Source organism: Eleutherodactylus coqui, chromosome 3, assembly GCF_035609145.1.
Source record: "Eleutherodactylus coqui strain aEleCoq1 chromosome 3, aEleCoq1.hap1, whole genome shotgun sequence".
NCBI classification, from domain to species: Eukaryota; Metazoa; Chordata; class Amphibia; order Anura; family Eleutherodactylidae; genus Eleutherodactylus; species Eleutherodactylus coqui.
The window spans coordinates 115,008,920-115,026,098 of record NC_089839.1 but is presented as its reverse complement, the minus strand read 5'-3'; the positions used below and the strand labels follow the sequence as shown (position 1 = coordinate 115,026,098).

At 48.2% G+C, this 17,179-nt stretch overlaps 1 protein-coding gene across 1 annotated transcript in view; it reads left to right on the top strand.

Moving 5' to 3' along the window:
• Nucleotides 1–296: 296 nt before the first annotated feature.
• The window catches only part of IGF2R (insulin like growth factor 2 receptor), a 167,433-nt gene continuing 150,550 nt past the window's right edge, over nucleotides 297–17,179 (top strand). Inside the window, exon 1 of the mRNA XM_066595978.1 lies at nucleotides 297–401. Coding sequence (XP_066452075.1) covers nucleotides 319–401 — 83 coding nt within the window. The 5' untranslated portion in view covers nucleotides 297–318. The remainder of the gene's footprint in view (nucleotides 402–17,179) is intronic.

Below are 17,179 nucleotides of genomic sequence, written 5' to 3'. Positions count from 1 at the left end.
TTGCCGCGCGAGATTTCGTGCGGCCATCTGCATGGGAGTGCGTATTGTAATGCACTCCTATGCAAACTTTCAGTGGCGGAAATCCCGCCCGCCCGTATGCAGGCGGCCTAAACGAAAGGCCTAAACGGAAGACTGACGGAGCCCGAGCGCAGGTGTGAAAGAGGCCAGTAACACCTCTTGCATTCCTCCACGAGGTGGCGTTGAGGCGTTAAGCACATATCACGTGCTGGCAGTGGGCGGGGCTGTCAGGTGACGGCGTCACATGACTGTGCCGCCTGTGTCTCTGCTTCAGGGCTCCGCTCAGGGATCGGCCGCAGTATGAGCCTCTCGGGGATGTCGGTGCTCGCCGCGGTCCTGCTGCTCGTCGCCGGTGTGTCTGGGCAGCCCAGCGAGTTGTGCGGGTGAGTGCGACTTCGTGTGACCTCTGCGGGGCATTGGGGTGCGGGACATGATAGTGCGGGGCCACAGCCGGCCTGTAGCGGGGCACTAGTCACGTGATCAGGGTGGAAGGAGAGGGTTAACTGCAACATGACATTAAAGGGCTCGTTCACACCAGTGTAAATACGCAGCCTGCCCCGTGTTAGTATTAACCAACGGGCGTATTTGGTTTACGCACAAGCCCATAGGCAGAAACACGCAGGGAAACGGCGTATTTGGGTCCATGAATATGCAGCCTATTCCGGACCAAATATGCAGTACGGCCGTGTAAACAAGCCTTCACGGTTCGCTCACACGGGTGTGACTGCATTTCTGTTTTGTAAATACGCTGCATATTTATGCAAAAAAAATAGCCCCCACGTATTTCGCCCGCTGCTGTATTTGTGCACACGAAAAAATACGCAGAAAGGGCCGTTGATTTGGTGCACAAATGTGCAGTGACTACGGAGGGCATATGTGCCCTGGCCCATTCCCTTTAACGGACTATTGCGGCACATAATGCGTACCAAAATAGGGCATGATGCATATGTTTTTCGCGTGAACGAACCCGTTGAAATCACAGGGTTCTATTTTGTGTGTATTCTGCACATGTAATTCCCTGCCATGTGAACGAGCCCTTGGCGTGGGTAGGACTACATCTCTGATGCCACATAGGACGCGCTCTGGTTCGCCGGGAGATTGTGGTCTATGTCACTTTACACGCCACACAATGATGTCATCAGCTGGTCTTCGGTTACATACAGCGTGCCGTATAGCCAATGATGTGATCAGCTGGTCTGTGATTACATACTGTGCTATGTGCTGCGCGATGATGTCATCAGCTGGTCTGTGGTTACATGCTGTGCTGCGCGATGATGTCATCAGCTGGTCTGTGGTTACATGCTGTGCTGCGCGATGATGTCATCAGCTGGTCTGTGGTTACATGCTGTGCTGCGCGATGATGTCATCAGCTGGTCTGTGGTTACATGCTGTGCTGCGCGATGATGTCATCAGCTGGTCTGTGGTTACATGCTGTGCGCTGTGCTGCGCGATGATGTCATCAGCTGGTTTGTGGTTACATACTGTGCGCTGTGCTGCGCGATGATGTCATCAGCTGGTCTGTGGTTACATGCTGTGCTGCGCGATGATGTCATCAGCTGGTCTGTGGTTACATACTGTGCACCTTACAGTGCAATGATGTCATCAGCAGGTCTGTGGCTATATACTGCACAGGATGAGCGGAAACCACATGTATAACGTCAGTGAGCATCTGTACCGTATGTACATGTAAGGAATGGCGCTTCATGTGGGGGAGTGTAAGAAGTGGATGTAGCTGGCGGTGCGGACCACTGTGCACCTTGGTCGTGGTCACCACAGTGGTGTTGGGGCTGCAGCTCACCACGATTTTATCTGATGGGTGCGTGCGGAGAGAACCAGGTAGCTTGGATCCATTGGGGATTGGTTGGACTAGACTAGGTCATCAGTATGGCTGCCTGTCCACAGGCTTTGTGGTATCCCGCGGCGGAGATGAGCCGGCAGACGGATTTCTGCTGTCAGCCTGTCTGACAGGCTGACCGCTGAGATTCGCGGCAAATCACAGCATGCTGCAATTTGCCGGCCGTGAGCAGAGAATCACAATGATTCTCTGCTCGTTGACAGGGGAACTGCGCTCTCCATAGCAACCCTATGGAGAGCGTTCTCTGCGTTCCCCGCGGCCGGATTAGCGCATCGGGGAACGCAATTCAAACCCTCCTGTGGACAGGCAGCCTATCTCGTGGGGGTGGGACCCCGCCGGTCAGCTTCTGGTGCTCGGGTGAGTGTGGTGACATCTTTGCAGGCCAGTAGTGTCAATCATTCGCCACATGGCCTGAGAGCAGCTCGATTGGAAGCAGATGGGCTTCCCATCTTACCGTAATGGAGTATGTAAGGTTGAAAAAGACAGGGTCCATCCAGTTCAGCCTATTACACCGCAGTGTTGATCCAGAAGAAGGCAAATAAAAAACAACCCCCCCCCCCCCAATGAGGTAGAAGCCAATTCCCCCTTCCCTAAAATGGGGAAAATTGGTTTCTATCTCAGTTTTTTTTTTCCTTTTCCTTGTCTTGCGCCCCTCTTTTGATGCCCTCCATGGTCCTATTTGTTTTGGTAAGCAGCTGCCTGATACTGGTTGCTCCAGTTACGCTTACAGGTACTTAAGTCCTTTTTCCATGTCCGTGTTCCCCAGTGTGGCGATGTAGCTAGTACGCATCACTAACCCGAGCACTACAGCCTCTTCAAACAGCTTATTGGTGGGACATCCAGGATGACAGACCCCCACTGATCAGTTATGGATGACCTATCCTATAGATGAGTCATTAATATCCTGGTCCCAACAAACCCCTTTAACCCTTTCCAATCCAATGTCGGGCCTGCCCCGACATCGTCAATTCCCTCCACAGCTCCGATGTCGGGGCAGGTCCGACACTGCAGTGCAGGAGTACATCTGCACCCGATCGGCAGACACATCGGGTGCAGATACACTCTTGCACTGGTCCTCATCAAGGACGCCCGAGGAGAAGGCAGAAAGGGTTTTTAACCCTTTCTGTCTTCTCCTTTACACATTACATAGCGCTCAATTAGCGCTATGTAATGCATACAGATTCCGGCCGGCGTCATGTGACCGCCGGTGTTACCTGACCCCCGGCGGTCACATGAACGCCGAGCCGAGGGCCTGCACTGTGGGAGGACCTGCTTAAGCTTACCTGACCGGCGTCTTCCGCATTCTCCCTTCTGTCTCCCGGCCCGGCGATCATGTGACCGCCGGTGCCACCTTACCCCAGCGGTCACATGATCGCCGAGCCGGGAGGCAGAAGGAGAATGCGAAAGACGCTGTACAGGTAAGCAGGTCCCTCCCTGCACCCTCCTGAACTCTGTCAGATCAGGAGGGTGCAGGGAAAATGTATTTTTTCTCACCCATTCTCCCCAGCTCCAATTTATTTGGAGCTGGGGAGAATGGATGAGATAAAATAAATGGATTGGAAAGGGTTAATGACGACTGACCTGTAGTTTATGCTGTACAGAAGCAACGGTACATTTCAGACTAAATCCTTCGTCAGGTTCTATACAGCGATGACCCCACCAACACGTAATTGATCCAATCTACTTGAGTCTGCCGTTCTCTAGGAATTGGCGTAGGCTTTCACCGAGATGACCTCAGACCACGATAGGAACTTTATCTGAGAAACGCTCATTTATGGTGTGGGAACTCTACAAGCCTCCGTTTGTGGGCTAAACACTCGGGATGCTCATGAAAAAGTTCTGTGTAATACCTTGTGCCGGTCGGAGTGCTGAAGGGGAACGAGACCTGGAGAGCGTGAAGATGTCGGACGCTCAGAGCTTTTTAGTAGCTGCTCAGGACAGATGTTTGTAGCATTGATAGACAACCTAAGAAGTTGGACTTTGGCAACATTTTCCTCGGTGCTAAGGCTTCCTTGCTCTTTTGATTTTACGTGTACATCTCAGGATGTAGATTGATGAAGTCCAGGCTACGTGGCTTCTTGTGGCATCCAATTCCTGAGATTACCAGCTTTGTGTAGCGCAAATCACTCCGATAGAAGCCATGCCCAAGTAAATGTTCTTTGTGCCGCTATCATGAGGTGGTGTGTGATGTACACTTTGGTATTACTTACTTCATCCCTGTTCTGACTGTCATAACTTCTCACCATTGTGCACCCAAAGTCACTGCAGCTTGTGGTTTACAGATCATCGCCCTCCGAACATCTAAATACAAGTAGACCCTTCATAACATTCTCATCTTAAGCACTTAGGTGAGAGAACTGATATCAGTCATTGACCTTTTATAGTGGTTTCCTGCCTTCCTGTAAAATGTCTCCTCATATTTTAACTGAATAGAATCATAGATTTGGTAGAGTTGGAAGGGACCTCCATGGTCATCGGGTCCAACCCCCTGCTCAGTGCAGGATTCATTAAATCATCCCAGACAGATATTTGTCCAGCCTTTGTTTGAACACTTCCATTAAAGGAGAACTCACCACCTCCCGTGGCAAGCTGTTCCACACATTGATCCCCCTCCCTGTCTAATATGTAATCTGTGTCTCCTCCCTTTCAGTTTCATCCCATTGCTTCTAGTCTTTCCTTATACAAATGAGAATAGGGCTGATCCCTCTGCACTCTGACAGCCCTTCAGATATTTGTAGACAGCTATGAAGTCTCCTCTCAGCCTTCTTTTTGGCAAGCTAAACATTCCCAGATCCTTTAACCGTTCCTCATAGGACATGATTTGTAGACCGCTCACCTTGCTGGTAACTCTTCTCTGAACTTGCTCCAGTTTGTCTATGCCTTTTTTAAAGTGGGGTGCCCAGAACTGGATACAGTATTCCAGATGAGGTCTCACCAAAGAAGAGTAGAGGCAGATAATTACCTCACGTGATCTAGACCCTATACTTCTCCTAATACATCCCAGAATTGTGTTTGCCTTTTTGGCTGCTACATCACATTGTTGACTCATGTTCAGTCTATGATCTATTAGTATACCCAAGTCCTTTTCACATGTGCTGCTCAGCCCAATTCCTCCCATTCTGCATGTGCTTTTGTTATTTTTCTTTCCCAGATGTAGGACTTTGCATTTCTCCCTGTTAAATACCATTCTGTTACAATGGTATTTAACAAGTTGTCGCCCACTGTTGAAGCTTTTTTAAAATCTTTTTGAATCCTCTCTTCTGTAGTGTTAGCTATCCCTCCTAGCTTTGTGTCGTCGGCAAATTTGATCAGTTTCCCCTCCATTCCCTCCTACAGATCTTTATAAAAATGTTGAATAACACTGGGCCTAGGACAGAGCCTTGTTGTATCCTACTTGATGCATTCTTCCACTTGGATGTGCAGCCCTTTATGACCACTCTTTAAGTATGATCACTAGGCCAACTAAGAGTTCCTAACAAAGAGATGATATAATTAAAAAGGGGTTATCTTACAGAAGTGCACGACTGATGCAGTCCTTTAGTATTAATCTTCATAGATGTAGTAATTATCTTCTGCAGGCTGACGCTGTAGGTGTTGTGGAACTTATGCTTGCCTTGTTTTCTTATGTTCTGTAGGTGTATCATCATGGAAGAAAGAAGTTTCCTTTAGGCTCACATTATCCTAGAAGTAGAGGTGTAAAGGGGCACACATGGAATATAATATGGGTTTACTGTGTGTACGAGTCAGTTGAGCTCCCTTGTACGTGAGCCTACCGCATTCATGTGCGGTCCATGTCCGGTACTGTATACATAGAGCTATTGCTCTACAGCAAACTTGGTGTTCACTAGTAGCTCCAGCGTTGTTACATTGTGAGCCACTTAAGCTGCCTGTCCACGCGCGAGTTGTCATTGCGTTATCCGTGGTGAAAATTCGGCTGCGGGTAACGCAGTGAACGCTTTCCATAGGAGAACTATGGAAAGCGCAGCCCGACGTCCACGAGCGGAGAATCATAGCGACTCCGCGATTTCCGCGGTGAGCCTGTCACCTGTGATTCTCCCTCTTCCCCTGTGGTGGAATATCGCTAGCGATATTCCGCCTCGGCCGTGGATAGGCAGTCTTAATCTCACTGAGGCCATCAATGTTGTTTTGTATCAATGACCTCAGACATCCAGTAGAGAGTAATTAAAATTAATGCCCACGGGGTTGGGATGCTATAAGGGCTGCAGTGGGATTAAAAGCTCGTGGACCTTGACGTTTCTGCCCTTTAAACAGGGTTGGGTGCTTTATGTGACTGCGTGTATATGTCTGAGCAAAGTACACTGCAACGTATGGGAATTGGGTGTTAAATTCCATTCACATGTACCGGATTTGCTGTGGATTTCACCCAATGTGATGTGAAGGCTAACGCATGCAGTGAGATCTTACTCAGAATCTGTGACAATATCCGGTTGTATTTCAGCCCATCTTTGTGCCCACCTGTGTGGAAACTTTGCCTTCAAGGGTATTTTTGACTTTTAGAAAATATTACAAATATCAGGAGATGATTCAAAATAACAAACCAATCTGTAATGGCCGCTCTGATCACAGAGTTGCCAGTCCAGGGTACCTACTGCTTGTACTGGTGCGCCAACAGCAGGAGCCGCAGCGGCGGGACCAGCACCAGCGGCACAGTGACGAAGACACTGTGATGGGGGGGAAGCAAGTGTCAGCGCCACAGAGCGTCCGGTCATTACTGAACACAGAGCCGCCAGACAGGGTGAATATAGTGGTCAGGAGGAGGGGGGGGGGGGGACTTGCCCAGTGGAGATGGAAGGGGGACGCCTGCTGCTGGAAGAGTGATAGCGGCAGCGTCTGTAGTGATTTTAGCCTGGGCTGAAGGGTTAGGGGTAGTTTTCCTGGTTGGCTTATATTCTTACCTGTAAATGCTTCCATCTTACAGGTGTAACATGAATGGTTCACATTTAATTTTATTTTTGTGGTTTTTTTTTGTTTGTTTTCTCAATACACAGCATGTCTCAATGGATCTGAAAGTAGTCTATTTAGCATATAGAAGTCAGTGAGTTGAATTTAAAAAGGCATCTTGTAGGTTTGCATAGTTTGTGTACTTTTTCCAGTTTTTTAAAGCGATTAAGCACAGTGAAAAAATTAGTTAATCCATAAACAAAAAAAAACTGTAAATATGGTGGAAAAATTATTAACTATCTGAATCCAATCCAAAACCAAAAATTGAAGATCTTGTTGAAGATAGGTGAAGCACGCCCTTATGTGAGAGAACTCTAAGCTGAAGCTGTTGGCGGTCATAAACGCCACTCTCTGTGGTTTGGTGATATTTTAGTGTCCTTCTCCTCACGCTGTGACTTCTGACTCGTGACTCGTACTCCTTCCTCTTTCTAGAGTGTTGGAGCTCATGACAGTAATATTCCGCAGGATTTCTCAATCATCGGGCTGCGGGACGCCGGCAGCAGTTGGTCCTTGGTTTCTTGATCTTCTGTCCACATCCTTCAGTATCGTTCGGTAATGTCCCACATCTGTTGCAGTAACAATCTCCTACTTGTCGGTGACGTCACAAGTTCCGCCGCTCGTCCTCCTACAGAAGATTGTTCTGCACCAGGTGTTTCTTCTTAGGTTCACTCACGTCTGCTTTGGGGCATTCAGTCGTAATTCTGTTCCTCTGTTCTGTTTTGGAGCAGAGAAACAGAATTAAAATGGAAATAAATTGGTCAGTCTTTTCACCCATGGATTTCACTGGGTTTTATAAAATGGAAAGCTTTCTGCTTGGTTTCTATTTTTTTAAACGGAACGAATAGCGCAGCAGGCCGACTGAAATCTTAACGCTGATGTGAATTGAGCTATGCATGGACATTTTGTGATCTTTGCCTGATGGGTTTTTGAAGTTATACACTTTGTTAAAAAAAAACAATCCGACCCGTAGAAGAAGTTGCCGTGTTGCTGCTAAACTCTGCATGCAGTTACACCTCAGGCAGACGTGCAGATGATGAGAGTTGTGGGGTGATTAGATGAGCGGTCTTGTCACCTGAGGCCCTAAAAGTGTCGTGTCCCCCCCCCCCCCCCTCTCCCTATAAGAGGCTCCTTGTGTTTAGTGACCTCTTACTCTACGACACAGAGAAGTGTTTCACCCCATTACCAGAGTCTGAGAGGGGGCGCATTACTGGGATGTGAGAAGCTGGATGGTCGTATTGATGAGTTGTCCCCACCGTGGCTGTTCTGACCAGACTGTTGGGAGGCGTTGGGACTAGTGAAGGTGTGAGGGCACACAAGGTAACCCGGCTCAGGATACCCCCGACATACCACCAGTAGAGAGGACCGTCTGGTTGTTAGACAAGCATGAGCAGCTCCAACTGTTTGGTAGTCCATCATCATCATCCAGAGACAGGTGGCACCAACGTTACCGGCTCCTGTGTCTGTTGGAACCATTTCTTGGCTCTTGGCTGAAGGACATTTGGTCTCCCAGTGCCCATTACCTGTACTGCCTTTGACACCCACCCACCGTCACCTCTGTCTGCAGTGGTGTTGTGAACAACAAAACTGGACTGCTATCGTTACCCAGATTTAGTTTGGGCACTGACGGGGGCTGTGTTCGTGTCTGGAGACCTTGGGATGAACGTTTAAAACCTGCCTTTGCTGTGGAGCAGCACACTGCGCCCCCCCAATGTTTATTAAGTGGTGGTGGTTGTGGGCCGCAGGTTTAATGTTTTGTATTCTACCTTTCCTCTGTAGGTCTCCCTCCTGGTTTTGGGTCACAAGAACTGAACAGAATAGTGTCATGTGAACGGCCATTACATACTGGCATACCACGTGTCAGCTGGTGGTCCCTCCTTACTGCACTGCAGCATGGGAGGGATTGCATCTGAAAGTGGAATGGAACTTAGCATTCAGTATCTTACAGCTAGAAGTTTTCTGTTTAGCCGACCTATTACCTCACTCATCACTGTAAGTAGTGACAGTTACTGTGCAATACGTGATAAACGCTGGGAACGAGGTTCGAGCCACACGGATATATGCAATAACAGAAACTGTCACATTTGCCGAATTTTGAAGCCTCCACTCAGTCATTGGATTTCCTTTCATCTCTGAATGATGATGACACTTTGCAAGTGGCGCCCTCTTTTTTTTTTTTTTCTTTTAAATTAGTCTTCACCCTCGTCATAGGCTCATAAATAAGATTTAACCCCGTTTACAAACAAACGAAACTGCATGATCGTTTAGTTTAAACCTGAGCCAAGGACTGAAAGACTAACGAGACTCGTGTGCTTTTCGTTGGTCGTTCTGTTTCAATCAGCATGAAAATCATTGGTGGCTCGTTCACCTATTAGTGCCGTTTTAAACACTGACTGTGCACATGGGAATGTGAAACGTTAAATTATAAGTGTCCGAGGATTGCATGATTCTCAACGTGCAGTTTAAACGAGCTGCCAGAACGTGAACGAGCTGCTGTTCCGTTGAGTAAATGAGAATCGCGAGATTCTCGCCCCAGGCAATTATTAGAGGGAGCCCTTCAGCAGGGTTTTCCTATGCAATCTAAGCTTTACATGTACTAGTGCTGGTGATGAGATTGCCATATCGCTGTATACTGTTATACATGCCCAAATACCTTTTTACAATCCTCTTTTGAAGTTTTCCTGTGTTGTATTAAAATTGGGCGTACAGAGTCAGATTTTGGTAAGAGTCAAGTTTTCTCAGCAGTTTTCTCGGCCCCCGGTTGTGATGGACAGGCATGTTCATTTTCGATTCCCTGGTGAAATCCTGCGCAAGCGCTGTGTCAGGGGATGCATACTGGCGGCCACCTTTACTTGTGCTCATGTTGTGTTGAATGCATATGTCCTTTCTCGGCCATTACTTGCAGGGTCACCTGATATTGGATGCCATCCGGCTACCTAAGCGCATTTGCATTCAGCTCAGCAGCTGGACTGCAATTGATGCAAGTTATGACCGAGAAAACAAATGCACATTCAGAACATGAAGTGAGCGCAAGTAAAAGTGGATACTTCGGCACAGCGGCTGCGCAGGAGTTCATCGAATAGAAAATTAATATGCCTGTCCATTAAAACGGCGGGGGGTGCCTGTCACGTCTGCGCAAATAAAAACTGACTTAACTAATTAATACAGTGCAGGAAAACTGCAAAAAAGAGGATTATAAAAGTAGCAGGTGTATGATGATTTGGCAATCTCATTTTCAGCACTATTGCATGCAGAGCTTAGATTGCTTCCTTTAACCTGTCCATCGCAGTGACTGATCGCAATGCTACATTTTTCTCAAGAAAAAATCATCACTGATGCTACAAAATCGCGTGTCCATAGCAGCAATACCGCAACAATTTTGTAGCCGGGATATCACTGTCGCCCTTGTGGAAGAGGCCTAAGGTCTCCTTCATACGGGTGACACGACATCACAAAGAGAAAATCACAGTGATATCGCATCGCTGCTCAGTGCGATATACCTGCGATTTCTCGCAGTAATACGGTGATGTTGTAGCACCACATGTGAGGATTTTCAGACAGGCAGGGCTTAAAATATAAACCCTATCCGAAAAAATGCCGTAGCTGCAGTAAGGGAAAAAAAAAAAGGTATACAACACCTTAAAGCGCTGTCCTGGGTTCCGCCGCAGCTTCTTCTCAGTCCCTAGCAGTTGTCTTCATCTTTTCTGGCTGGGGATTGAAAATTCCCCGACTCCTGGAAGCGGTGGCTGTGATTGGCTGACGCTTAGCCAATCACAGCCAGCGCTCGACGAATGGCTGTGATTGGTTTATCAAGTGCTGGCTGTGATTGGCTAAGCATCAGCCAATCGCAGCCAGCACTTCCAGGAGGCGGGGATTTCTCAATCCCTGGCCATAAGAAAAAGAGAAAGTGTCGGGCTGAGAAGAAGCTGCAGCAGCTTCTAACAGCGCTTCTAAGGTGATGTATGGTTTTTTTTTGGGGTTTTTTTTTAAATTTTTTCCTGCACCTAGGGCTTAGTTTAGGCTTTGACAGTAGGATTTCCTTCTGTCAAAGATCCACCGCACGAAAATCGTGTTTGCATGCGATGCAACAGAGAGGAAGGCTCCATGGAGAAACGTGGGCCACAAAACCTCATGAGTTGCGGGCATATCGCCGGTCCCGCAAGGTTTTTGTGTCGGGTTGGTGCATGCTAGAAAACATTGTACGTGTGAAGGAACCCATGGGAAAACATGGGCTTCACATTCATGTGATTTGTAGCATTGTCACAACGTGACAATCACGCGACTTTGTTGCCTGTGTGAAGGAGGCCTAGAGTGAAGCTCTAGCTTTTATTTAAAAATTAGGGTGGTCTCACATCTGCGCTCAGGGTTCCATTTTCCTGCTCAGTCTGGGGAGCGGGAATGGGGAATCCCGATGGCCAAACCCCTCCGTCTTGGGACGGAACTGTGCTATAATGGGGTCCGCTTGCTTTCCGCCCAGCTCTTAGCCGGTAGAAAAAGCATTGCATGCAGCGGTTTTTCTTCCGGTGGTTTGTGCCAGATCTGCAGTGGAACTCCAGACTGGAGGTTTCAACGCAGATGTGAAACCAGCCTTAAATGTGTAATTTCAATCATCTTGGTCTGTTTTTTTTCACATTTTATATTCAATTACTGTCCAATATATGTGTATAAGCGGGCTTGCTGCTATTGAACTATTAGGAAAGGTTCACTTCTGTTTTAGGAAGTTCTCTTAGACCTACTTCTATGGAAGACTGTAGTTTCTGCATGTGGTTTTTCTGTCAAGTTGTCAACCTCCCACTGGTGAAAACATTGGTGGTGTGAATGTTCGAATAAATGGTAAAATAGAATGAAAATGTATATAAATGCTGCCTGGTTACTTCTTTCTTCCCTTTAGAGTCAGTTTTGGCCTTAGAATGCTTTCCACTGTCCAGAAAAGGAATTATGAGGGGAAAAAAAATAAAATTATGAATAAAGCATGCATCAAAGATCGTGAGGGATCACTGAAGAGTATTCAGCCTTTTCAAGGGAAAAATGCATGGTGAATCTACAGCAAAATCCATATGTAACACGTAGATTTTGCTGCAGGTTTACATTCTGAAAAGTCCGCAGGGTCTATACCTGGCGTAAAATCAGAATTTTGCGCTGGCCATAATTACTACGCGGCTATCTGCCACTCAAAAGGGTCCGCTTCAATTCTGGTGTAGTGGCCGGGGCTTCTAATTGCAGCTCTCATTAAAATCAATGGCATCCCAGCCTGCAGTTACAAGTGTCAGCCACTTTGAAGCAGCAGCTTCCACTCCTTACCTCGATGTATTGTGATGCTGACAGCGAGTGCCCGATCTGCTCATCGTCCGGAGCAGCGGACCTTAGCCGATCAGCTATTGTAGACTGATCCTGAAGACAGGTCATCAATAATATTCTCCTGGGAAACCCCTTTAAAGCCTATAATCAAATATAAAGTGTATTGATTTGCAATCGCTTACTGTCCTTTTTGGGGCGCTTTATTTATTTTTCTTCATGTAGTATTCTTGGGGTTGGCTTTTTTGCCCAGACTGTTTACCCATAAACCTCTCTGTGGGATTTCAAAAGTACAAGGAAAACACATGTACAAAATGACACTAAAGGGTCATTCCACAGTCCTTTTTTTGTCACGGACGTGACATCTGTCATGAAAACCATTTCTGAGTACATAAGAACAAGATAGGTCTGTGAAGCTGAATGTTACAATTTACCTGCATAGCAACTGTTACTATGTGCTTACAGCTTTATCTGGGAGAGGTGCAATAAACAAGGTTTATGGCTTGATGCATTGATGTCATGGACAAAAAAGACATAACGGAAGTGCTTTTTATTGATTCCTCCCTCAGATTATATACAGAGCATACTGTGACATTAGGGGATTAGTGACTACTCTGGATCACCATCTTTTCTCGGGATGGTTGACTTCCACTCTCTGGAACACTGTTACATTCTGAACTTCTTTTAAGTTTAGGACCTGCCAGTTTAACGGTTCTTAGCAACTGTCCACAGTATTCAACACTGTGTGTTAACCGGTACACAAAATAAACCCTGACCATCTGGTCACTCTCTGTACATCAACTTTGGCCTAATGGCGTAACTCCTTACACCTAAACACAGTCTATTTACCTATTTTTGGCTGCAGTCCAGAGAGCTTCTCCTCTTACACCTTCAAGGTTCACACTTGTCCTACCTAGGAGCCTCACACTGACTGCTGAGGGGATCGCCTCCCTTTTACCAAAGCTCCTCAGGTGCCGCCTAACTAACAACTTGAAGCACCCTTTCCCTGCCAGAACATTTGTTATGCAAGTCTATGGAAGAGTGTGCACATGGCACTTTGAAAAGAGTTAGATTTTGTGTGAGCCGCCCCTTAGTCAGCTGATCAACTGGGCTGCCATAGGTCAGACCCCAGCAATCTCATGTTAGTAGTCTAGCCTAAAAATAGGCCTTTGATATTATAATCCCAGAAAAAAACGTTTATTAATTTCCCTTTTGTCTTACAAGTTCAGCTCTGTGGGAAACTTCAATTGGAGCTGCCAGGAATGGCGTTTGGCAGACTCCAGTGTGGCTGCGCATTAGAAACAGGGTAAACTAAATCTAATTGTGTATGAGCTCAGCCCCATTGTTGGTCCTGCGGACTCTTCTGCACACTGGATCGCTTTGACCACAAGATCAATCCTCAGTTTTACTCATGTTGTGAAGAATACTATTAGGTGCACAGGTGTGTTACACAACAGACGCTCTATGAAATGTGCGTGACACCTGCTCTACTCTTGTAAAGAGTTAAAAGCTTATTTTCCCTGGCGCTCCCTAGGGCACCAGCATATTGTTTGCAGTGGGTTGGGTCTTCATGTGTTAATATCTACCTCTTACTTTATCCTGGTTATTAGGAGGGACTGAAGTAAATACCAATTTTAGTGTCGTTCTCTGCAGTTTGTTGGCTGTAGTGAGAGTTGCCACACAAAAAGTTGGGAAATAATGCAGAGCAGTGGAGAAGTAGCATCATTAAAAGGTGAGCAGAGTAGCAGGTGGCTCGACCTGTTTTGCAGGGTTTCTACAGAAGCTCGTGATAACTTTGCAAATATGTCTTTGTTATTGTTCTCTCTAAAATAATCCTTCAGTGAAGAAAATATATCTATATACACTCTTTCAAAAAAACAATCCCACTTCTAGAAGGAGATGTTTTGCTCCAACACTCGGCATGCAGTTGCATCTCAGGCAAATATGCAAATGATTAGAGTTGTGGTGTGATTAGATGAACGGCCTTGCCACATGAGGCCCTGAAGGTGGTTCCCCTTGGCCTATAAAAGGCTCTTAGAGGCTACTTGTATGTAGTGACCTCTTATTCTGCTTGTGTAGAGCTTGTTGACCACTAGACGCCTCTATGACGCAGAGAAGAGATTTTACTCAGTTACCAGAGTCTGAGAGGGGGCGCATTATTGGGATGTGAGAAACTGGATGGTCATATTGATGAACAGCCCCCCACTTGGGCTGTTCTGACCAGATTGTTGGAGTTATTGGGACCAGTGGATGTGTGAGGGCACACAGGGCAACCCGGGCTCAGGATTCCCCTGACAGACCACCAGTAGAGAGGATTGTCCGACAAGCACGAGCAGCTCCAGCTGTTTAATTGTCCGCCATCCAGAGACAAGTGGTGCCATAGTTGCAGGGAACTGTCTGTCTGAACCAGTTCTAGACACTTGGCTGAAGGACATTTGGTCTCACGGCACCCATTACCTTTACAGCCTTTGACACCTACCCACCCACAGTCAGCTCCATTTGCAATGGTGTCGTGAGCAACGAAACTGGACTGCTGTGGTTAGCCAGGTTTAGTTTGGGCACACATGTTTGTGTCTGGAGACCTAGGGGTGAACTCCTCAGTCCTGCCTTTGCTGTGGAGTGGCACACTGCCCCCACTGCTGGTGTGATGGTCTAGGGGGCCAACACATGTGGCAGTCACCTCTAGTAGTGGTACAAGGGACAATGACAGCTCAGTGATATGTTTAGGACATCCTGCAGCCACATGTGTTCCTCTCATGGCGGCTTCCAGCAGGATAATGCTCAGCTGTACACTTAAGGGGGCCACAGGAATGTCTCACATTGTTACACTTCCGTGGTTGCCAGATTTATTACTAATAGAACATGTATGAGAACATGTGGGACGCCAGAGGTGATACAACAGGGTACTAGAAGCTCCATGCCCACCCGCATCACATCTTGTTTTTAAGCTAGAGGCAGTGCAACAGGATACTAGAGCCCCATTACCCACCCCCTTCCTCTGTATCACATTTTGTATCCAAGCTAGAGGCGGTACAACAGGGTACCAGAGCCTCCATGCCCGCCTGTATCACATCTTGCATCCAAGCTAGAGGTGGTGGTACATCAGGGCTTTAGAGCCTCCATTCGCGCCCGTATCACATCTTGTATCCAGGCTAGAAGGCGGTACAACAGGGTACTAGAGCCTCCATGCCCGCCTGTATCACATCTTGCATCCAAGCTAGAGGCGGTACAACAGGGTTTTCCCCATGACATCATGACAGCATACGCTGGAGGTTGCTCACCTGCTGACCTGAAGGGACAGGAAGAGGCAGAGTATAAAAAGCACCTCCCCTCCACCAACACCAGTGTTTTTCCTGTCCCTTCAGGACAGCAACGGCAGAGCTCCAGCAACGCTGTCCCATGCCGGAGGAGGACTTACCGGCGAAGCGGCGGCGTGGATTTTTCGGGCAGCCCCGGCAAACCCAGTGGGAAGAACCCCATCTGGGAGCTTTCCGGGGACTGCGTGGGCCGGGGCCCAAGTACGGGTTGCCGGCACCACTGCAGCCGTCATCTCGGGCGGCGGCCGCCATCTCCGGCGGGCCGGGGTCCAAGTACGGGCTGCCGGCACCGCTGCGGCCGTCATTGCGGCGGCGGCCGCCATCTCCGGGTCCAGGGCCGACAGGAGCGCTCCAGGGGGCGTGGTTTCGGCGGATACAGCGCGGTGACGTCTGACGCTCCGCAAAGGGGGCGTGGCCTGGCGCGGCCGGCGCCAAATTAAAAAATCTGCTGCCCCTGCATCAGCTGGTGGTGTTTCTCCACGCTAAGGAACGATCCTAAGCACAGGAAGCGTTCCTGCAAGGCGCAAGATGTCGACCAGAGAGGACCCAGAGACCCTCCTAACTGTAAGTGGTCCAGTGGACCAACCTACACCTGCACTACATACACTTCCCGACTAACAGAGTTTCCCTTGTCTTACAGGACAGGGATACTCAAAAACCAAGGGAGGCTAGACGAAGGAGTAAAAAATGTCCAGTATGTCTAACCAAACTTGACGACTCCTGCACAAAAACGTTATGCGCTACCTGCTCCGCAAAAATTATGCAGGAGGAAAAAACTTCCCTTATGGCCGAAATTCGGTCAGTCGTCCGAGAAGAAGTGCAGTCCTCCCTTTCGGACCTCCAACCTGGGCCTTCCGGGGTTACACGCAGGTCGGTTCCGGCGGTGTCTGAGTCTGACTCCGACATAGCGGAAAATGTGGATTTTGACGGGGAAGTGGCGCAGGAGGACAAGAAATATCTTTTCTCTACCGCAGACATGGATCAACTGCTGAAAGCGGTACGCAGGACCATGCAGGTGGAGGAAGACGTGCAGCAACCCCGCACAGTCCAGGAGGATATGTTCGCGGGGTTACTCCCGCAACAAAAATCTTCATTCCCCGTAAACGCCACACTCAAGCAGCTGATCCTAAATGAGTGGGAGAGCGTGGATCAGGCTCCGCTAATCCCCAGGGAATTTAAAGAACGCCTGTTATTTCCGGGAGATGAAGTGTCCTTTTTGGACGAGATACCTAAAGTCGATACTGCAATTGCCATGGTATCCAGAAAGTCCGGGTTGCCCTTTGAGGATACGTCCCACTTAAAGGACCCGTTGGACCATAAGGTGGACACAACCATGCGTAAAGCCTGGTCTACCTCCGGTCTCATCATGAAAGCTAACATCGCGGCCACTTCCGTGGCTCGTTCCATGGCAATCTGGTTGGACCAATTCGCAGCCCTAGTCGACCAAAAAGCCCCTAGGGAAGAGTTCGCAAGTGGCATCCCTCTGCTGCGAATGGCAACAGGGTTCCTGGCAGATGCTTCGATGGAAACAGTCCGCCTCGGAGCCCGCATGGCAGCCCTATCGAACACCGCCAGAAGGGCAGTGTGGGTGAAAGAGTGGTCAGGGGACGCAGCGTCCAAAAATAGGCTATGTACCCTACCGTTCCGGGGCGGGCGTATATTCGGACCAGACCTGGATCGTCTGCTGGAGAAAGCAGCTGACAAGAGTCACGGACTGCCTGCCACCAGACCACCC